General features: G+C 32.6%; 4 protein-coding genes across 4 annotated transcripts; 3 read left to right on the top strand and 1 right to left on the bottom strand.

Annotated features, from left to right (window-relative positions):
- Positions 1 to 80: 80 nt before the first annotated feature.
- Positions 81 to 1,823, top strand: LOC136781458 (uncharacterized). The gene is made up of 4 exons (XM_066740365.1): positions 81 to 291; positions 373 to 511; positions 590 to 1,499; positions 1,569 to 1,823. Exons 1-4 carry the CDS (start codon positions 81 to 83, stop codon positions 1,821 to 1,823), a joined length of 1,515 nt encoding a protein of 504 aa, XP_066596462.1.
- A 6,229-nt stretch (positions 1,824 to 8,052) lies between these two features.
- Positions 8,053 to 10,143, top strand: LOC136781457 (zinc finger MYM-type protein 6-like). The gene has a single exon (XM_066740364.1). The coding sequence runs from the start codon at positions 8,053 to 8,055 to the stop codon at positions 10,141 to 10,143; it is 2,091 nt and encodes a 696-aa protein (XP_066596461.1).
- A 2,638-nt stretch (positions 10,144 to 12,781) lies between these two features.
- On the bottom strand, positions 12,782 to 16,707 carry LOC136781456 (uncharacterized). The gene is made up of 4 exons (XM_066740363.1): positions 16,653 to 16,707; positions 15,802 to 16,483; positions 13,897 to 15,751; positions 12,782 to 13,786 (listed from the first exon to the last, which is right to left on the bottom strand). The coding sequence occupies exons 1-4, from the start codon at positions 16,705 to 16,707 to the stop codon at positions 12,782 to 12,784; spliced, it is 3,597 nt and encodes a 1,198-aa protein (XP_066596460.1).
- Positions 16,708 to 21,641: 4,934 nt separating this feature from the next.
- Positions 21,642 to 23,384, top strand: LOC136781454 (uncharacterized). The gene is made up of 4 exons (XM_066740362.1): positions 21,642 to 21,852; positions 21,934 to 22,072; positions 22,151 to 23,060; positions 23,130 to 23,384. The coding sequence occupies exons 1-4, from the start codon at positions 21,642 to 21,644 to the stop codon at positions 23,382 to 23,384; spliced, it is 1,515 nt and encodes a 504-aa protein (XP_066596459.1).
- The last annotated feature ends 597 nt before the right edge of the window (positions 23,385 to 23,981 follow it).

Raw genomic sequence — 23,981 nt, 5'->3', positions numbered from 1 at the left:
CGGGCGCCTCTAGTGATTAAAATGCAAAGCTTTCTAAATAAGGCACATGAGTATGTAGTCATATAAATGTGATAAAAGCTATGGACAAAAAGAAACGAAATACAAACTACTGCTGTGTCCCGCAATGCTCAAATTATGCTGACACCGCAGGAAGTTTACATTTATTTCCAAAAGACAAAAGAAGAAGATCTCAGTGGGAAACAGCTTTAAAAATGGGCAAGCCGGCAAGTAATACAATGCGGGTTTGTTCCCATCATTTCCTTCCATCAGACTATTTTCCAACCACTGTTAGTAAGTACAAATATATATTTTTTACTAATATTCCAAATACATATTTCACATGCTTAGATAGTTTATTTTATTTTTTTTAAGATACTATAAAACATATGCTTTATCCTACCGCTATTCCTAGTCTGAATCTTCCTGCTAGAAGTCATGAAATTTCTGAGCAGCCTATTAAAAAAGAAGAGAAATTAGCACGTAGTAGAAGGGCAGAGAATAGAGAAAGCAGGTATATATATGTATTTATATAAATTTTTTACTTTCAATTAAAATTTTTTATAAATATATTTCATTTTTTTCAATGCAGGAAAATATCAAATTTAAATTCAGAAAAAGCTAGAGTTGATAAATTAACTGTCTCTGACATGAATATAAATAAAGAAAGCACAAATATTACTTTAGTGAAGCTTAAATCAATTTTAAGCACTGGGGTTCAAGTGAATCTAGCTGATCATAGAGAATGTAGACCTCAAGACAATATTGAACTTGCAGACTTTTTATATGACAATGTTGCAACACAGAAATGTACACAGGTTAATTTTCTTCCAAAATTCACAGAAAGAATTGTTCAACCAGTAAAGTGTTCTAATTTAAGTAATCTTCTTAATAATAAAACGAAGCTCTTCACTTTCACTGGAATTCACTCTATAGAACTTCTAGATACCATTGTCTCTTGTGTTGAAGATTTAATAACTGAAACAACGACAAACAAAATGATATTATTTGTGAAAGATAGAGTAATTTTGACTATGGTTAAAATTAAACAAAATATGGCATTTGCAGGATTAAGTATTCTGTTTGATGTAAATAGTCAAACATGTGCAAACTATTTTAGAAACATGTGTCCTATACTTGCTGAAGTTCTAAAAGTTATGATTCCGTTTCCTGACCAAGAACTTATTAGAAATAATTTACCAATGTCATTTAAAAATTTTAAACATACAAGGATTATTATGGACTGTGCTGAGATCCCTATTGAACAGTCTAAATGTCTAAAATGCAGGGTTTTAACTTACTCTCAATATAAAAAGACCTATACTGTTAAATTTAACATTGGTATAACACCTTCAGGACTCATAACTGAAATTAGTGTACCTTATGGTGGAAGAGCAACGGACAAGCATATCGTAAATGATAGTTCAATCCTTTTTAAAATGGATTGTAAAGATGGTATCATGGTGGATAAAGGTTACAGAATAGAAAATGAATGTATGAATGTGAGTAATTCTAATTATTTACTGATGTTTAATTATTTGTTAAAATTTACTACTGTTTTTATATTCTAGCTGTATTTAGATCTTATCAGGCCACCGTTTTTACAAAAACAGAAACAAATGAGTCAAGAAGACTGTATCCAAAATGCTGAGATTGCGCGAGCAAGAGTTCATGTAGAGCGAGTGATCCAAAGATTAAGACAGTATGAATTTCTGCGCGGACCAATATCATGGACATTGATGCCTTATGTTGAAGATATACTTATAATCGTTTGTAGTTTAACAAACTTAGGTCCTCCTGTGATTAATATTGACAAATTTATGTAATAAGTTGTAATAAAGATATTTTATGAAATAATAAAAAATAGTTATAAGTTATATTTTATTATTATTGTTATGAGATAACATCATTCTTGGCAAAAATTGATCAAAATAAACATTTACCAATACAGAGCAAAGATACAAAGTATATTCCTCATTAAAAGAAACGGTAGTACTTATATAATTTTCACTAACACGAGAATAAATACAATACTCAGTTTTGTCAAGTCCTGAAATTAGCATGCCTAATTGCATTTGAGCATAATGCTGAGTATTTCTTTTTATGTTGCCATTTTGATCTAAAGTAGGGATTACTTCCATTTCAATAAGTTCTATTGCGGTAAGTTTAGTGCCTTTTTTAAAAGATTTTATCTCAATATTCCTGATAAAATTACAAGTTTCATCCAACATTGTTCCATCCAGACTGCATGCAAGCCAAGGTACTTCAGGACGAACCAAAAGACCAGATTCTAATACATCACACATATTTCTCTCTTTAAATTTAAGTCTGCATGATATCTCATCTTCTAAGCCCCTACGAGTGTGTATATTGCCTTGCCAATTGCTATGGAAAACCTCCATGTATCTGGCATCCCAATTAGCTTTTTTATTAAAATAATACGTGAACTGAGATCTGGCTTTCGTAGACGTTTGTCTAATATTTCTGGCACGGTGCCATTCTAGAGTTCCCTGCTTTACGGTAGATATATTTACACTTTGATCCAATGTAACGACAACATGCTTGTGGTAAAATTCAATTAGTTCAGGCTGTAATGTTTGCAATTTTTCAAATGTCATGTTTCTAATTTCACCAAGGATACGCCAACTGCGATAAGTTAAAAGTCTTCTAATTAACTGTTGATGCTGTAATTCTTGAAGATTTGTTTCATCTACACAGGCTTCTAAGTTTTGTCCCATACGTATACAGCTCATAAATATAGAATACTCTCCAAGTGGACAGCCTATACAATAGAAAATAACAAAACACACTTTTATATTATATTACTATCGTTGCAGCAATTATGGTAAATAATTGAAGCAATTCCAGAGGCCACGTTTTTCCTCGGTAAACAGAAACATTATACACTGTGCTTACAGTTCATTAATTTTTGTCTCCACTTTTCTCGCATTTCTGTGGTTACTTTTGGTATATTATTAATATAAATATCATTCTGCTTTTTGACATGACATAACTCAGATAGTTGCTTTGCTTTGTAGTCTTTTAAAGTAGAAGTTTTTAAAAATCCCCATTGTTGCTCAATATCTGTGCAGCTCAAATCATCAAGCTCACTTTCATAACAGCTATATATAAGAGAATAAAATTAATAAAAAGTAAATTACTTATTATTGTTGAAGGGAAGAATTGGACATACTTAGTTAAATAGAGCATTACAGCCATTATATGCTTGCATTTCTGGGAGTTACCAGCAGGGCAATTACAGTAATTTCTGAAGTTTTCCTCATTTTGCAGTATCCTTGCTCCATATTCTTCATAGGTATCAATCCATATTTTTACAGTTGCAGGATCTTTACTTTGTAGGCCCGAAGTACGGAGAACCAAAGCCTGGATTTGAACCAAAGCTCCATTCTTTTCTTTTTTCCCTACAGATATGATCATTCCACTTTTATACAGCTCTTCTCCTTCACGCATAGGTCTAATATATCCTTTTGACATATTCATTACGTCAATTATTGAAAGCATAAGTAGATGTTGTATATTGAATAATTATACGTTAATAATTTAAATCTTCAAATGATGCTGAAATGTAAACAGAATCCAGGAGTTGTCTTACTTAAAGAGCTTCATATTTTAGCCGTTAGAGGCGCTCGCGTAATTTTTGGAGTACCAATAGGAGAAATCCCAATCCTTAATCTTAAATAATTTTTACAAAAGAAAAGAACGAGTAGTCACGATTAGAAAAAGATACTGACTCTATTGACCTTGATCATTTCCTGGTCCTTCTGCTACAAAAACAAAAAAAGTAAATAAATAACCACATTATGTGTCGAAGACAAAATTAAAAAAATATATCTTACCTGGTAGACTATTCATTTGCATTATTCTTTCTACACTGAAAAAAAAATTTCATATTAGTATTAATGTATTATACATTCAAAAAAGGGACTGACAATAATTTTTTTCCACATTTTATATTATAAAGGACAGGCACATTTTTTAGGCTAATTCCACTGTCTGGCACTAGCAACCTTCACCAGGATTTCAAAAACATTTATAAAAACAAAATTGTTATTGCCTAACCTTCGCAAGTCTGTTTCGATAATATTCTTATCTGCTGAATCTATAGCTAAGCGGAATTCACTAGCAGTTATACGCAAATTGTGTATAAACTTCTCGTAATCCTCGTTACTTATGATGCCTACCTTTGAATAAGCAGATATTTTTCCAGCTAAATTAATTTCTTTCAATTGTCTGTTTGTCGTTTCTTGCATTGAGTCATTATTAAACGTTTCTACTTCATTTTCTAAAAGGATTGATAGTAGTTGAATTACCATATCTGCTTCCATTTTAACTAAAAAAAAAAAAAGATTACATTATTTATATTAATATGGGGCCAAAACCGTCAAAAAGTTTAATAAAATTTAATTTTTTAAAATGAAATAATTTAAAAAACATACCAGTTTTATAAGTTCCAATTTCTTCCAGGGATTCAGGACGGTTTTTTTTTTTGGTGTCTATCTGGGTTCGGGAACAAGTATTCCCATTTGCCCACGATTCAGGACGGTTGTGAGTCAACAGTGGTCAGTAGCAGTGAAGCCAGACTGGGTCTAAAATGCTTCCCCACTCTGCCTCCATAGGCTCACTAACACGTAGAGCTACTGAAGCATCCGTGAAAGCACCCCACTTCTGCCTCCTCGAACGTTGCACGCATACCATTACTGCAGTACGTGCATGTTTCGGTCTCCTTCGTATAGCTCCGGTATATTTCGAGTACGAGAAAGAGAGGTATACTTTTCTCGGACCTCTCTTTCTCGCGCTCCACCTTCGTTCGTTTAGCCAACGAGTCTAAACGAGAGAAGCCGAGCTAGCCGAAGAAAATTATGAAATGTCTTTTTCGCGGCCAGCTATGATAAAAGCTGACCACACGCTAAATGAGAATATAAAGATAAAATATTTATAAACAAACAGCCATTAACTTATTAGATTTTATAATAAATAAGGAAATGCGATGATATTACGTAACATTGGTCAATTTTCTTAAGACTCATATGTAACGTATTATTGTTAAAAATATTTTATTTTCTTAATTTATTATTTAATCTAGTAGGTTAATGGTAATAAAAAAAAAAATTCATGACGAAAAAAAAAAATTAAAAAAGTTTGCATGAATCTGCGGGAATCGAACCCGAGTCCGCGTAAGTAGCAAGCAAGCGCCTTATCATCTGCGCTACGGGACGCACTTGTCAACCAAGAAGCTTAGTGGCCTGTTAGATCGATGGAAGCTTTCTCTATGAAATTCAATTTACAGAATAAAATATCAATTATAATCGTACATATATTTATTTCGCATGTCTTTTCCTAATGAAATAAAATTTTTTTTTGCATATTTCTAATCATTAATGACTTTAACAGCTGTAGCTTCAAAAAGTGACTCCAACATTACGAAGAATATTTTTGATGGCTGTGGAATTAAAAATAAGTAACCCAAGATTTGTATTAGGGATTTAATTTATTATTTCTATTGCAATCAATTTATTTTGAAATAGCTCATATATAGAAGAACGATTTATCGTTCTTCACAAGTAAACGCGCATGAGAGACTGACAGAGATGAGACGATGTAGCCAAACAAAGTATTTATATAACATATATACTGTATTAAAAGGCTATCAGAATATAAAACTTACATATTGAGTAAGTACAACAGAGATAGCCTGTGTTATGCAGCGAACAGGTAAACTAAAGCGTGCGCTAGAGAGAGAGCCCGCTATTTAAAGTGCGAGAAGAAGACAGACTGATAAACACACAACACTCGGTTAAATGCCGCAAAAACCAAAGGCTATTGAACCCACAGTAATTGCTTCGAAATCAAACAGCTGATCTGTCAAATAGATCGAAAAATGATTCCTTCTTCTCTAATATTCACATACGGAAGGAGAAAATCATTTTGACTTTTAACATAGCACAATTGAAAGTGACAATATTTCTTAAAGATATAAATGCATATATTAATGCTCTGTGGATATAATAAGTATTTATTTTAGCAGACACATAAACATCCACTGTTATTATCGGACAATCATTTTCTGATTACATCTGTATTGATATTTATTAACTCCTTTGTGTTTCAAAGTTAAAGGAGTAAATGCTTTAGTATCCGAAAGATACTTATATATGTATCCAATGATTTAATAACCAACTGCTTTACATTTATTTTAATATTTATTGGGATGGGATTTTTTTTTCTTTTTTTAAAGAGGTTAAAATGCCTTTATGCACACCATCAAGCAGACTTATCATTATAAAAATTGTCTCCTTGTTGGTAGTGTGGGACTCATGACCCCCAGGAATTACCATTGCTCCGATTATTTCAAAGTTGGTTCAAGCTCCCTGGTTCTTTAAGGTCTAAACACTACCCACTAAACAATCCTCCTTTCATAACCCTTCACAAATTCGAAGAATTATTACGAAAATGGGATAGGATAAGATGAATAAGTAGACCTGATTACATTTTAATATAAATTTTATTTAAAAATTGAAATAAAAATTTTTTATTTCCCCGCACCTCCCTCTTCCTCCACCTCTTCCACTTCCTCTCCATCCTCCTCTTCCACCACCTCCGTTGAATCCTCCCCTTCCTCTAAATCCTCCTCCTCCTCTTCCTCTCCCAACTCCTCCACCGCGCATTTGCGCCCAATGGCGCCGGGCCTTACCCCCTCGCAAAGTTCCTGCAATATAATACATGCAATAAATTAATAGTTAATTTAATAAGAGAATTTTTACTTTTTTATTTAAGTACAATTATTTATAAACGTATACAGAGTTCAAGAAAATTTAAATGATTTTAACAAATGGCCAACAGTATTTTTAAGAATTTTTAATCTTCCAACAACTGCAGTTTTTTATTGCAATTTTTTATACATTAAGGAATGAATATGAACCTATACCTATTTCAACCAGTGGACCGCGGGTATGATAATTTTAATAATTTAATAAATATGTATGCTTACGGGTTCGCTCGTCTGTGGCCACCGCCTGCCCCACACCCTCACCCACATTGTTTTGTGGGTGGGAGGGCCCTTCTCCCGGCCACTCCAGCTGCGGCTGTTGCTGCCGTTGTTGTTGCTGTTGCTGCTGTGGCTGTGGCTGTTGCTGTGGCTGTTGCTGCTGCTGGCGCACCAGCAATGCGCGCACCATTCGCTCCAACTTTTGGAGCCGGTCGCCAATGCTGGGGTTGTCGTCTTTTGATGATAAAAATTATAATAAAAAATTAATATAATTTTATAATTTAAAATTATTTAGATTATGAGATAAATATGCTTACTTTCTGAGGCTTCCTCTATGTATGGCATTCTGGAAAACAAAACAAACGAAATTTTAAACCAAGAATAATATACACTGTTTTGATAAGAATTGCGATTATCTCTCAAATTCTAGAAAATGGATATTTTAAAGATAAAATTTTTAATTGTAACACTCAAACGAATATATTATTATAAATTGTTTTTAAGTATTAAAATTTGTCATTAAATCTGAATATTTAGGACAAAATGAAGTTAGAGTACTTACGCTTCAAACTGACGGGCCAGCTGATCCATTGGAAATGAGACGTCTACTTCAACCAGACCTCACACGGGCTGTCAATATTTGTTTACTTTCGCACCAAATTGATACCGGTAAAGGCTAACGCTTAAGGCTTAAGGAGGATGATCCAGTTATATGTATTATGTATCTCTTATTAGAAAATACAAACAATAACATGATTCTCCAGCTAATGTATATATTCATCGTTCAGTCGGTTTCAATCGTCTACATTGAACGACTTAAAATAATAACGCGAATAAAGATTACACAAATATTGAGTAATTAAGTGAGCGTGTTGTGCCTTTCAAAAATTATTAATTTTTGAAAAGATATTTATAATAATTACTAGGTTCATTCAAGTGTTTTACCTTTGGTGACTAGTGATTTTTATTAAAGAAACGATAAAGGATTACCTGTAGAGGAATACATTAATATTGTGAGTACAATATATTAATAATAATATAAATAGAAAATGGAAGAAAAGGGGAAATCATTAATCTCCAGACGGAAGCGTTTTCAACCTCAATGGTTTGATGAAAACCCTTCTTGGAAGATTTGGCTACGGAGCGTCCCCAACGACAATTATAAATTTTTTTGCGTTGCTTGCAAAAAATATTATGAATCCGGTAAAGCAAAAGTCATTCAGCATGCTAATTCCGAGATTCATAAAGTAAAAATAAAAGAATTAGATATTGTAGAAGACGAGGAAATGACATATCCTGGTACTTCTAAAGAAGGTCACCTTGATTTCAATGATAAAGTTAAAGTCGCTGAAATCAAGCTAGCAACTTTCTTCGTGGAACATAATATTCCATTTACGTACAGTGCAGAGTTGTTGACAATCTTCAAAGAAATTGGTAAGGAACCGGATGTTCTGCAATCAATGTCTTTGGGGAAAACAAAACTAAGAAATATTATTACTAATGTCTTATGTCCTTATGAAACTGCACGGATAACTAATAAGTTACAAAATCATAAGTTTTCCGTATTTGAGGATGAAACTTCAGACATTAGTAATGAGAAAAAAATGACACTACTTACGCGATACGTGGACAGTAAATCATTACGCGTGGAAGTAAATTTACTTCAATTAATAAACTTAGATGCAAGCGACTGTTCAGCAGATAAACTGTTTAAAGCATTTAGTAGTGAACTTATAAAAAAAGAAATACCAATATCACAGATAATTGGATTAAGCTGTGATAATGCATCGGTAATGGTTGTAAAGAACGATTCTTTCCAAACTAGACTTTTAAAGAATTGTCCACGATTTGTAACAATGCCATGCATTAGTCACTCCTCTGCACTAGTAGCTTCTAATGCATGTAAAACGTTGCCAGTAGAATGCGGAAACTTTATAAAAAAGATAGTCACTTTTATAAATGGAAGTCCTAAAAGGACAGCTATTTTTAAAGATTTTCAGCAGTCTTTTGAGAAAGAGACTAAAAATTTATTAAAATATGCAGAAACGCGTTGGCTCTCTCGTCATACATGCATAGAACGGATTTTAGAACAATGGAACATTATTCATACTTTTTTATTAGAACAAATGTCAGAAAATAAAAGTCAAGCAGAAGAAATGCTTTTATCAATGAATAATCCAGAAACAAAGGCTTACTTATATTTTCTGGAAAATGTATTGAAAAAATTTAATTCTTTTAATGCATTTTTTCAAGCAAGCGAAACTAGAATTCATGTACTGCATAAATTGTGCATGAAATTCTTAATGTTTTTGTTACAAAAATTTATCAAGCCTGCTTTATTAAAAGATGAAATCTTAATTCCTTATTTACGGAATATTGATTTTGGAAGAACTGATAACCAGCTTCCCCTTCAGTCAATAGATATCGGCCCTGATTGTGCTGAATATTTAGAAGATGGATTGATTGAAGAAAAATTGAACGAAGAACAAATTCAATTAATTCGTCAAAACTGTTTATCTTTCTTGATAAAAGCCAGTCAAGAGGTTCGTAATCGTTTTCCAATATTTGATAAATTTTTGGAAAATCTAAATATATTTCAAATGGAAAAAGCATTGTTTGATGAGGATCGAGAAACCAGTAGTATAAAATTACTGGAAATTTGCCGTCGTTTAGGATATTTTGATGAACATTCAATCAAAATTGAATGGACATCTCTGTATTCTAATGAAACATATGATGTAAAGACATACTGGTCGAAATTATCATTCGATAATATGTGGCAAGCAATATGTTCAGCAAAAAATAGCAATAAAGAGCTGAGATATCCACAATTACGAGCATTACTAAATTTAGTAAGATCTCTTCCTCATTCAAACGCGGAAGCAGAAAGATGTTTTTCTATCATACCTGATAGTAAAACAAGAAAAAGAAATAAACTTTCACATGAAACATTGAATGCAATTTGCGTAGTAAAATACGCACTTCGATCCAAAGAAGAAACATCACTATCAATGACTGTAACCAAACAGCACTTAGAATTAATGAAAAATTCATTATATTCTTCAAAACTTGTTACAGCTAAAAGTAACTTAAATCTGCATGCATATGAAGATAGTGATGATGATACCGAAGTAGAATAAAATGTGAAAGGAAAGTCTGCACTTAGCGACTACTTTGCAAAGCTTCAACAAATTATTTCAGTCTGCATTTAGCGACTACTTTGCAAAGCTTCAACAAATTATTTCAGTCTGCATTGAGCGACTACTTTGCAAAGCAATAATAAATAATTTCAGTCTGCATTTAGCGACTAATTTGCAAAGCTTCAACAAATTATTTCAGTCTGCATTGAGCGACTACTTTGCAAAGCAATAATAAATAATTTCAGTCTGCATTGAGCGACTACTTTGCAAAGCAATACGAATAAAATCATTACAATTGTAAGGAGTAATGAAAGGAGGATTGTTTAGTGGGTAGTGTTTAGACCTTAAAGAACCAGGGAGCTTGAACCAACTTTGAAATAATCGGAGCAATGGTAATTCCTGGGGGTCATGAGTCCCACACTACCAACAAGGAGACAATTTTTATAATGATAAGTCTGCTTGATGGTGTGCATAAAGGCATTTTAACCTCTTTAAAAAAAGAAAAAAAAATCCCATCCCAATAAATATTAAAATAAATGTAAAGCAGTTGGTTATTAAATCATTGGATACATATATAAGTATCTTTCGGATACTAAAGCATTTACTCCTTTAACTTTGAAACACAAAGGAGTTAATAAATATCAATACAGATGTAATCAGAAAATGATTGTCCGATAATAACAGTGGATGTTTATGTGTCTGCTAAAATAAATACTTATTATATCCACAGAGCATTAATATATGCATTTATATCTTTAAGAAATATTGTCACTTTCAATTGTGCTATGTTAAAAGTCAAAATAATTTTCTCCTTCCGTATGTGAATATTAGAGAAGAAGGAATCATTTTTCGATCTATTTGACAGATCAGCTGTTTGATTTCGAAGCAATTACTGTGGGTTCAATAGCCTTTGGTTTTTGCGGCATTTAACCGAGTGTTGTGTGTTTATCAGTCTGTCTTCTTCTCGCACTTTAAATAGCGGGCTCTCTCTCTAGCGCACGCTTTAGTTTACCTGTTCGCTGCATAACACAGGCTATCTCTGTTGTACTTACTCAATATGTAAGTTTTATATTCTGATAGCCTTTTAATACAGTATATATGTTATATAAATACTTTGTTTGGCTACATCGTCTCATCTCTGTCAGTCTCTCATGCGCGTTTACTTGTGAAGAACGATAAATCGTTCTTCTATATATGAGCTATTTCAAAATAAATTGATTGCAATAGAAATAATAAATTAAATCCCTAATACAAATCTTGGGTTACTTATTTTTAATTCCACAGCCATCAAAAATATTCTTCGTAATGTTGGAGTCACTTTTTGAAGCTACAGCTGTTAAAGTCATTAATGATTAGAAATATGCAAAAAAAAATTTTATTTCATTAGGAAAAGACATGCGAAATAAATATATGTACGATTATAATTGATATTTTATTCTGTAAATTGAATTTCATAGAGAAAGCTTCCATCGATCTAACAGGCCACTAAGCTTCTTGGTTGACAAGTGCGTCCCGTAGCGCAGATGATAAGGCGCTTGCTTGCTACTTACGCGGACTCGGGTTCGATTCCCGCAGATTCATGCAAACTTTTTTAATTTTTTTTTTTCGTCATGAATTTTTTTTTTTATTACCATTAACCTACTAGATTAAATAATAAATTAAGAAAATAAAATATTTTTAACAATAATACGTTACATATGAGTCTTAAGAAAATTGACCAATGTTACGTAATATCATCGCATTTCCTTATTTATTATAAAATCTAATAAGTTAATGGCTGTTTGTTTATAAATATTTTATCTTTATATTCTCATTTAGCGTGTGGTCAGCTTTTATCATAGCTGGCCGCGAAAAAGACATTTCATAATTTTCTTCGGCTAGCTCGGCTTCTCTCGTTTAGACTCGTTGGCTAAACGAACGAAGGTGGAGCGCGAGAAAGAGAGGTCCGAGAAAAGTATACCTCTCTTTCTCGTACTCGAAATATACCGGAGCTATACGAAGGAGACCGAAACATGCACGTACTGCAGTAATGGTATGCGTGCAACGTTCGAGGAGGCAGAAGTGGCCGAAGTGGGGTGCTTTCACGGATGCTTCAGTAGCTCTACGTGACGCCACGCCAAGAGTTGGGTGATCGAACGAGCTTCGCGAAGCGAAGCGAAGCTCGTTCGATCATAATTATATGAAAGCCTCGTACGAGAAGATTACAATGTAGTATCATCTTGTTCCCGCTAGATGTCGCAATTTTCAGATCCAAAAAACATCAAAGATGAAGCCCTTCTAGATGTTTATGTAGTGTATGCACTACCCGTATACCTACCTATATCCTGAACTTCCTCACTTTCTTTCAGAGTTACAAAAAATTTTGCTATTTTTATTTTTCTAGGGATTTGGGTTTATCCGAGGGTGGGTTGTAATCTTCTCGTACGAGGCTTTCATATAATTATGATCGAACGAGCTTCGCGAAGCGAAGCTCGTTCGATCACCCAATTACATTTCAAGCCTCGTACTTCGAGATTACAATGTAGATTTTAAGAGCTTAGCAAAATTTTGACTTCAATCTTCCTTTATTAATAAAGCTTCATACTACTTGAATACACAAACAAAACAAAAAATATAATATAATTTTTGAATTTAACATTTATGTTAGTATTGAAGCAACAAAACTATTGTCAACTGTTTGAATAGGTCTATTGTAAAATTTTTGAAAAGCTTGGTATCTTTTTGTCCATCCTGCCGATTTTCTAATTAACTCTATATCTACTCCTTTAGAAAAAGCCTTCGACGTTGACGCATGTCTAACTGAATGCGCCTTAAAAACTGACGTATCTACCCCGCAAGCTGTTAATGTTGCCTTGAGCCATCTGCTAAGTGTTTGAGTCGATGCTCCTCTAAATGGCTTCTTATGCGTAATAAACAGACTATCTATGCCTTCTCTTAAACTATTAGTTAAACTTAAATAATGTACTAACGTACCAGCCACATATAACTCTGGCTTATCCGTCAAAAATGGTAAGACTATTAAGGGTTGACTCCTGCCAGGACCCGAGGTTTTTAAAAACCCTGTTACATGTATGGTTACCTCCTTGATACCGATTTTTATATCCCTAACTTTAATTGCGCCTAAAGTCTGAACTCGATGTCCAGTAGCCAGTGCTAGTAACATGAGTGTCTTTTCTGATAACTTCTGTAACATTAAATCTTTTAATGGGAACCATTTCTCTAAAACTTCTAACACTAGAGACACATCCCAAACATATTCGTATTTAGGTTTTTGAGGCCTCAACCTACATACACCCTTCATAAATCTTGAAATTATATTGTTATTGGTTAAGGCACCTCTCGATATAAAAGAGATCATCGCCCGATACATGTTTAGCATTCCATAAGATGCCCCATTTTTAAACTTTTCCGTAAAAAACTTTAAGACTATTTCCGATGATGGTTGAAATGGATTTGTATTGGTTTTATCGCAAAAATGTTTCCATTTAATAAAATTAGCTTCATAACGTTTCTTCGTTCCATCTGCTAGCGAGGCTAACAAAATATTAACCGTGCTTTCCTCAATATTCTCCTTTAGAAAAGCTAGCCTGATACCCTGGCTACAATTAGTGATAGGTTCTGGGCTAACGGATGAGTGACAGATCTGCAAGGAGATAGTAGCATCTCATAATCAGGTCCCAATATCATATATTCTATACTTATGGATAAAAATAGCGGATACCAGGGTTGACCCTGCCAATTTGGTAACACTACAATGCCCTCCGCTTTCTCTTCTATAATTTTCATTAGAGTTCTTAGAACCATGGAAAACGGGGGAAATGCATATAAATACATATCCTTCCAGGACATAGTGAACGCATCTATCGTAAATGCCCCTGGTTCTTGTTGCCACGTAAAATATTTTACACATTTTTTATTAAGTTGGGACGCAAATAGATCTATTTCAGGTTCACCGAACCTCTGTATTATTAGATCAAAATAATATGATGCAAGTTCCCATTCTACATCCATATTGGAAATTCTAGACAATTCATCCGCTGATTTATTTTCCTTGGAAGGAATATAAGATGCTAAAAGCCATGCATCGTTTTCTTCTGCCCATTGCCAGATTTCCCTAGCCAGTTTATTCAAATGTTCAAACTTTACACCTCCTGCTTTGTTTATATACGCTATTGCGGTGGTATTGTCCACCCTTAGTAGAATATTTTTCTTTTTTAATAATGGCGAAAAAGTTTTGAGCGCTTTATAAACTGCCAATAGCTCTAAGAAATTGATATGGTTTTTCAAATCTTCTACTGACCAAAAGCCATGAATTCGTTTATCACCATATAACGCTCCCCAACCTGAAGTAGAAGCATCCGTATAAATTTCACAATCAATACAATCTCTAACAATTGTGTTTTTTACAGAATCAATATTCATTTCAAACCATAATAAATCTCTTCTCGATTGTGTTGATAAGGTCATTGTTGCATCATAATTTCTTCCATTCCTTGCTAATTCCACGTATTTCAAATTTTCTAAACCTCTAATGTAAGTCCAAGCATATCTTATTGCTTGACTAGCCGCTACCAACAAGCCTATTACATGTGATAGATCTCTAATTGAACATACCTCTTTCCTGCTTAAACTCCTAACTGTGTTCTTAATGACATCCTTTTTCTTTTCAGGCAATTGCAACGTCATTTCAATTGAATTCATAATAAATCCTAAAAACTGACATTCTCTTGAGGGAAAAAGTTTACTCTTTTGAAAGTTAATTATAAATCCTAATGATTCCAACAATATAACCGTTTTATGTATATTCTCCTTACATGAGATTTCATCTTGTCCTATACATAATAAATCATCCAAGTAAACCACCGATAGTAAACCTTGAGCCCTAAGCCTAGCAACCACCGGTTTCATTAACTTTGTGAATACAAATGGTGCCGTACATAAACCAAAAGGCAAGCAAGTAAATTCATAAGTAATATTTTTAAATTTAAACCTTAAGTATTTTCTACAGTTTTTATGGACAGGGACCAGAAAGTAAGCATCTTCCAAATCTAAAAGTCCCATATAAAAATTTTTTCTAATTAATCTAATTGCGGTACGAATATCTTCCATTTTAAAATGACTTGTACTTATAAAAGAATTCAGTTTTTTGAGGTTGAGTATAAATCTCCTACCTCCATTTGCCTTTGGTATTACAAAATAGGACGATAAGAATTGGCCTGCTTGAAATTTACACTGTACTACTGCACCTTTTTTTATAAGAGCTTCTATAGCTAAACCAATTTCCCTAGAATCTTGATCTGATCTCTTTGGTTCCATTCTATTTTCAAAACCACTTGGTTTACAATTGAATAAAATTTTGTAACCTCTAATACAGTCTAATACAAATTTATCCAATGTAATTGTTTTCCATGATTCATAGAACCTTTTCAAACGACCCGCTCTTGTACTCACTTCTTTTAAGTTTTCTTGAATTGGTCCTTTTTCACTTGATGATTCACGTTGGGAGACTTCGATTGGAATTTTCCCGTTTTTGCATAATAATGTCGTTGGGTGTAATTCTTGTTCCTCCAGCCCGTTTGACTGTAATTGAATCTTCTCGCAAACGGGCCTTTGAAGTTTAAATTTCCCGATGCTTGCAAGGGTTTCTTATAGATTGACCCTTTCATTTCTTGAGCTAGCTTCTCCATTGACTTGGCATCCTTAATGTCTTCTCTTAGATTCGGACCAAATAACCAGGTACCCGATTTTCTATCTGAAAATAAGGATCTCATGCTTTTGCTTAAACCTGGTGTAATAAAGGATTTCCTGACCTTCGTCAATTCAAATTGGAGGTTAGACATGAGTTTACCTGTGTCTCCTAGTCTCTCAAGTAACTCTATCTTATTTAATTGGTCCTCACTATTAAGGAGTGAAGTTATTGTTGTGCCCAACGACACTAAGGCTGAACCCAACGAATTCTGCTGATCACAGAAATAGTTATCTCTTTTAATGCCTGTTTCGCCTATCAGAGATGTTATCTCCTTATTAAGCTTAGGAGCTTCAAATAAAATCGGCCTTTCATACTTCTTTAGGAGTTCTAGTTTTTCCTCTTTAGGAAGACCTGACTCCAGCCAGAACCACCAACGTTTCTCCAAAGAAGGATGAAACTTCGCTTCTACCTTCCCTGATTTCGTAGAATCTTTTCCTAATAAATTTAAAATGTCTTCGTCCAAGCAATCGAATTCCACTACTTCAGTTTCTGTTATAGGCATAAAATTCTCTGTATGTAATGCAGTGTTTTCATTTTCTTGATTTTCTAGGATACCCTCAGGGTCCAGTATCAAGACTTCTTGCTCTGCATCTACAATTGGTCAAATTAAAACAACCGTATTAATGTAAATACAATATGTTTTAACATAACAGAAATATACGACTGTACTTGTCTAGGTACCCGTCCTAGCACGACAGCGAAAAAAAACGTCTGGATTTGTCAGGGCACTCGTCCCTGCACACCAGCAATTCTTTCTCACCTATTAATAACTCGTCAGGAACAGGTTCCTGAACCTCTTCCTCATGAGCGTTCATCTCCACTCGGAAACTCTTCGAGTTTGAGGGAGTTATGGAAGTTTCTTTCTTTGATTTTTGATTTAGTTTTCTTAATTTCTTTTTTAGCTCGAAATTGTGAAAATATAGTAAATTTCCATATATAGGTTGGTGGTACTAGCTAGGGATTTATGTAACTGGTGGTACTGCTGCTAATTTTTCCGTTTTTCTTCTTCTTCCCGTAGCAGTGGCGCAGTGGAAGCATGCTACTAGAAATAACACAAGTATTTTATAATTATTTTGTTATAAAAGATAATATGTATTAAAAGTGGAATATATAAAGGTGGATTAAACTAAGTATTGGTGTATTTTCTTAACATGGTAGCAGAAAGTGGTTTCGTATCTGAAAAAAATTAAGAAAGCTTGTTTGGAAAATTAACGTTATTCAAAATGGAGGATGATCTGCGGATTCCAATATTTAACGGCAAGGACTATGACTGCTGGAAAAGAAGAATTTTGATAAATCTAAGGCTAAAAAAGTGTGATGAGGTTATTAAAAGAGAAAGAGATGCACAAGTGTCTGAAAATGTATGGTTGGAAAGGGATTTGAAAGCCATGAATTATATATATAATGGCATTTCAAACGATCAACTACAATTTGTGAAGAATGAGGAAACTGCTCGTGGAATTATACAAAAATTTGATGCAATGTACTTGAAGGAATCAACAGCACTGCAAATATGTCTACGAAATAAGCTGGAGAAATTAAAGCTGAAAGATTTTAATGAATCAAGTACCTTTTTTACCGAATTTGAAAAATTAATAAATGAATTAAAAAGTGCTGGAGCAAATATAAACGAAAAAGAAAAGCTAAGCTACATGATCAAAATGCTACCAAGTTCTCTTAGTTATATTGGAGACTTAGTAGATATTTTAAAAGAATCTGAGCAGACCGTAGAATATGTGAAGAATAAAATTATAATGCATGAATTAAAAAACAAAGAAGAAGAATGTAAAAGCAATTCTAATGTATTTAAGGTAGAGAAGAAGCAAAATATAAAATGCTTTAAGTGTGGGAAGTATGGTCATTTTAAGGCCCAGTGCAGATCACGAAACACTACACAAGAAGGAAGAACAGAAAAATCATGGAACTATGGGTTACAACAGCGAGGAGGTGGTCATCAATATCAGCAACATAATCAACAAAGAAGAGGAATAAAACAATGGAATAATAATCGAAATAATGAAAGAAGTCAAGTTTATGGTAGAAGATCGGATCAACAACAGTGGAACAGGAATGAGCAATATGAAGGTCATCAAAGCTATCAACAACAGTCCAATGATAATGGTATGAGTGGATTTAGAGCGGAATTAATAAGTAAATCTATAATAAATAAACCATGCGTAGAGGTAAATAACTGCGAAGGATCAATTGAATGGCTATTGGACAGTGGCTGTTCGGACCATATTGTCAATAATGATAAATATTTTAATGAATGTATTGATCTCAAAGAGTCTGTAAATGTAAAAGTTGGCGATGGTCGTTATTTAAAAGCAACTAAGATAGGTAGTATTATTCATAGTTTTCAAGTTTATGGTCAAATGAAAACGAATAAAATGTCAAATGTGTATTATGTATAAGAGATGGATAAAAACTTGATAAGTTATGGTAAATTAACTAAATACAATAAAATAGTATCTATAGGAGATAAGTCAAAAATATATGATAAAACTGGAGAAATAATAGCAATAGCTTACAAAGAAAACAATATATACCGTATAAAAAGCTTATTATTGAATAGTGAAACAAATGTATCTATTAAAAGTAGTATGACTCTCAAAGAAAAATTACATAGAACATTAGGTCATGTAAATTTTAATTATTTAAGTAAAATGTGTGAGAAGGGCATGCTTGAAGGTTTACCAGTTAAATTAGAAAGTGATTATTACAAGTGTGGCATTTGCATAGAAAATAAAATGTATAAAGTACCTTTCGAAAATAATAGACAAAGAGCAAAAGAAACTCTTGAATTAATACACACTGATCTAAATGGTCCACATAGTACAACAGGAGTAAATGGGGAAAAATACTTTTTAACGTTCATTGATGACTATAGCAAAGTTTCTCAGGTTCATGTTATAAAGTCAAAAAATGAAGTATATGAATGCTTCGTAAATTACGTAAATTTGATTGAAAATAAGATTGGGAAGAAAATTAAAAGAATTAGATGTGACAATGGCACTGAATATATGAATAAGAATATTTATAATTTTATTAGAAATAAAGGTATAGCTTTAGAACCATGTCCGCCTTATGTACATGAATTGAATGGTACTGCTGAAAAATATAATAGAGATATTATGGACATGTCAAGATGTTTACTTGCTGAAGCCAAAATACATGTTAGTTTCTGGCCGGAAATAGTTAAAACGGCAGCATATTTAAAAAATCGTATTATATCAAATTCTGTAGAAAAAGAAAAAACCCCTTTTGAAATTATGTTCGGTACAAAACCAAGTATGAAAAATTTGCATATTTATGGAAGTAGGGTTTTTGTAAAAGTGCCTGAAGAAAAACGAAAGTCTAAATGGGATAAAAAGGCAGACTTAGGAATTTTAATAGGGTATGAGAATGTCGGATATAGAGTTTTAATTGATAAAAAAATTGTAATAGCCAGGAACGTAGATATAATTGAAGATGGCGTCAATTTTATTGATACAAAGCTAGATGATAAACTAAGGAGTAACATGAGGGTTAGGTTAAGTGAATCAGAAAATGAAGATGCAAATCAAAGCGAAGACGAGTATGAAAGTTTAAACGAATCCGTTGATGAACAAACTACAACTGTACCAAAGCGAAAATCCTCCAGGCAGTCAAAGAAGCCAATTAGATTCAATGATGATAATTTTGTCTATAATAATTTAGTATATGTGAATTATGTAAGTGCACAAAATCCAACGTGCTTTAGGGATGCCATTAATAGTGAAGAATCAAAACAGTGGGTAAACGCAATGGATAGAGAAATAGATTGTTTAAATAAAAATAATACGTGGACATATGTAGAAAGACCAATCGAAGAAAAGATATTAGATTTAAAATGGGTATTCACTAAGAAAAATGATAATATATATAAAGCTAGGTTAGTAGTAAGAGGTTATCAACAAAATGATGTTATAGATGACGTTTACTCTCCTGTTGCAAGACTACAAACTTTAAAAATTTTATTAACATTGTGTTGCCAAAAGGATCTATATATAGAGCAAATGGACGTAGTAACAGCCTTCTTAAATGGCTACATAAAATCAAGGGTATATGTAAAACAACCTGAAGGTTATAGTAATTGTACTAACAAAGTATTAAAATTAAATAAAGCTTTGTATGGACTTAGGGAAAGCCCTAGAGCATGGTACGAATGCTTTGATAACTACTTAATGAATTTAGGATTTATAAGAAGTAAGAATGATTGTTGTCTATATATACTAAAAGAAAGAAAAGGGATTAAAGTCTATTTAATATTGTTCGTGGATGATTTGCTCATATGTTGCGATAATAAAGAAAATTTGAAAGCTATAAAAAATCTGTTGAAAGAAAAATTTAAAATGAAAGATTTAGGTGAAGTCAAAACATACTTAGGAATAAATATCCAATACAAGCATGGTACGGGAAACATGTCTATAGATCAAAGTGATTATATTGATTCTTTAGCGAGAAAGTATAACATTATAAATTCAAAATTATACGCTACACCAATGGAACAGAACTTAAAACTAGAACCAGCGAAAGTATTACATGATAAAATTAAATATAGAAATTTAATTGGAGCTCTCTTATACATTAGTTCAGGAACAAGACCTGATATCAGTTTTTGTATTAATTACTTAAGTAGATTTCAGAACTGTTATGATGATACACATTATAAGTATGCGTTAAGAGTCCTAAAATATTTATTTTTAACAAGGCACCTGAAGTTAACAATTAGCAAAAGAATTAGTTCAGAGATATTAGATTGCTACGTAGATGCCGACTGGGCTGGCGATATAAATGATCGGAAATCTACCACTGGTTATATAGTAAGATTGTTTGGAAACACAATATATTGGAAATCAAAAAAACAAAAAAGTGTAACAAAATCGTCCACATCAGCAGAATATGTTGCACTATCTGAATGTGTTAGCGAAATAAAATTAATAAGAGATATTTTGTTAGATTTTAATATCAAGATAAATGTACCTATAAAAATATTTGAGGACAATTCTGGTGCGATTAATATAGGGAAATATGGCAACTTTACAAAAAATTCGAAGTACATTGAAACGCATTTTCATTTTGTAAACGAAAGTTATATAAGAGGAGAGATTGATATTGTAAAGGTTAACTCGGAATATAATATAGCAGATCTCTTTACAAAACCTTTAGGTAGAACTAAGTTTGAAAATTTCCGAAAGATGTTAAATATTGCATAAAATTATGTAAATTTAAGGAGGTGTGTGAAAATATAGTAAATTTCCATATATAGGTTGGTGGTACTAGCTAGGGATTTATGTAACTGGTGGTACTGCTGCTAATTTTTCCGTTTTTCTTCTTCTTCCCGTAGCAGTGGCGCAGTGGAAGCATGCTACTAGAAATAACACAAGTATTTTATAATTATTTTGTTATAAAAGATAATATGTATTAAAAGTGGAATATATAAAGGTGGATTAAACTAAGTATTGGTGTATTTTCTTAACAGAAATAATCTTCTATTAACCTAGTTTCCTCTTCTAAATCTAATGCCGATCTTTTTGACGCAATTTTGCTTCAAACTTAACGATTAAAAAAAAAAACTGCGACCACTCTTCTAGCGCAACAAAATGAAAGTGAGGAAGTTCAGGATATTGGCAATCCAAAGATTCAAGCGGGCGCCTCTAGTGATTAAAATGCAAAGCTTTCTAAATAAGGCACATGAGTATGTAGTCATATAAATGTGATAAAAGCTATGGACAAAAAGAAACGAAATACAAACTACTGCTGTGTCCCGCAATGCTCAAATTATGCTGACACCGCAGGAAGTTTACATTTATTTCCAAAAGACAAAAGAAGAAGATCTCAGTGGGAAACAGCTTTAAAAATGGGCAAGCCGGCAAGTAATACAATGCGGGTTTGTTCCCATCATTTCCTTCCATCAGACTATTTTCCAACCACTGTTAGTAAGTACAAATATATATTTTTTACTAATATTCCAAATACATATTTCACATGCTTAGATAGTTTATTTTATTTTTTTTAAGATACTATAAAACATATGCTTTATCCTACCGCTATTCCTAGTCTGAATCTTCCTGCTAGAAGTCATGAAATTTCTGAGCAGCCTATTAAAAAAGAAGAGAAATTAGCACGTAGTAGAAGGGCAGAGAATAGAGAAAGCAGGTATATATATGTATTTATATAAATTTTTTACTTTCAATTAAAATTTTTTATAAATATATTTCATTTTTTTCAATGCAGGAAAATATCAAATTTAAATTCAGAAAAAGCTAGAGTTGATAAATTAACTGTCTCTGACATGAATATAAATAAAGAAAGCACAAATATTACTTTAGTGAAGCTTAAATCAATTTTAAGCACTGGGGTTCAAGTGAATCTAGCTGATCATAGAGAATGTAGACCTCAAGACAATATTGAACTTGCAGACTTTTTATATGACAATGTTGCAACACAGAAATGTACACAGGTTAATTTTCTTCCAAAATTCACAGAAAGAATTGTTCAACCAGTAAAGTGTTCTAATTTAAGTAATCTTCTTAATAATAAAACGAAGCTCTTCACTTTCACTGGAATTCACTCTATAGAACTTCTAGATACCATTGTCTCTTGTGTTGAAGATTTAATAACTGAAACAACGACAAACAAAATGATATTATTTGTGAAAGATAGAGTAATTTTGACTATGGTTAAAATTAAACAAAATATGGCATTTGCAGGATTAAGTATTCTGTTTGATGTAAATAGTCAAACATGTGCAAACTATTTTAGAAACATGTGTCCTATACTTGCTGAAGTTCTAAAAGTTATGATTCCGTTTCCTGACCAAGAACTTATTAGAAATAATTTACCAATGTCATTTAAAAATTTTAAACATACAAGGATTATTATGGACTGTGCTGAGATCCCTATTGAACAGTCTAAATGTCTAAAATGCAGGGTTTTAACTTACTCTCAATATAAAAAGACCTATACTGTTAAATTTAACATTGGTATAACACCTTCAGGACTCATAACTGAAATTAGTGTACCTTATGGTGGAAGAGCAACGGACAAGCATATCGTAAATGATAGTTCAATCCTTTTTAAAATGGATTGTAAAGATGGTATCATGGTGGATAAAGGTTACAGAATAGAAAATGAATGTATGAATGTGAGTAATTCTAATTATTTACTGATGTTTAATTATTTGTTAAAATTTACTACTGTTTTTATATTCTAGCTGTATTTAGATCTTATCAGGCCACCGTTTTTACAAAAACAGAAACAAATGAGTCAAGAAGACTGTATCCAAAATGCTGAGATTGCGCGAGCAAGAGTTCATGTAGAGCGAGTGATCCAAAGATTAAGACAGTATGAATTTCTGCGCGGACCAATATCATGGACATTGATGCCTTATGTTGAAGATATACTTATAATCGTTTGTAGTTTAACAAACTTAGGTCCTCCTGTGATTAATATTGACAAATTTATGTAATAAGTTGTAATAAAGATATTTTATGAAATAATAAAAAATAGTTATAAGTTATATTTTATTATTATTGTTATGAGATAACATCATTCTTGGCAAAAATTGATCAAAATAAACATTTACCAATACAGAGCAAAGATACAAAGTATATTCCTCATTAAAAGAAACGGTAGTACTTATATAATTTTCACTAACACGAGAATAAATACAATACTCAGTTTTGTCAAGTCCTGAAATTAGCATGCCTAATTGCATTTGAGCATAATGCTGAGTATTTCTTTTTATGTTGCCATTTTGATCTAAAGTAGGGATTACTTCCATTTCAATAAGTTCTATTGCGGTAAGTTTAGTGCCTTTTTTAAAAGATTTTATCTCAATATTCCTGATAAAATTACAAGTTTCATCCAACATTGTTCCATCCAGACTGCATGCAAGCCAAGGTACTTCAGGACGAACCAAAAGACCAGATTCTAATACATCACACATATTTCTCTCTTTAAATTTAAGTCTGCATGATATCTCATCTTCTAAGCCCCTACGAGTGTGTATATTGCCTTGCCAATTGCTATGGAAAACCTCCATGTATCTGGCATCCCAATTAGC

Source organism: Prorops nasuta, unplaced genomic scaffold, assembly GCF_024137725.1.
Source record: "Prorops nasuta isolate Cenicafe-Biocafe unplaced genomic scaffold, Cenicafe_Pnas_1.2 PNAS00022, whole genome shotgun sequence".
NCBI classification, from domain to species: Eukaryota; Metazoa; Arthropoda; class Insecta; order Hymenoptera; family Bethylidae; genus Prorops; species Prorops nasuta.
The sequence above is the reverse complement of the archived record's forward strand: the minus strand, read 5'-3'. Positions and strand labels throughout refer to the sequence as shown.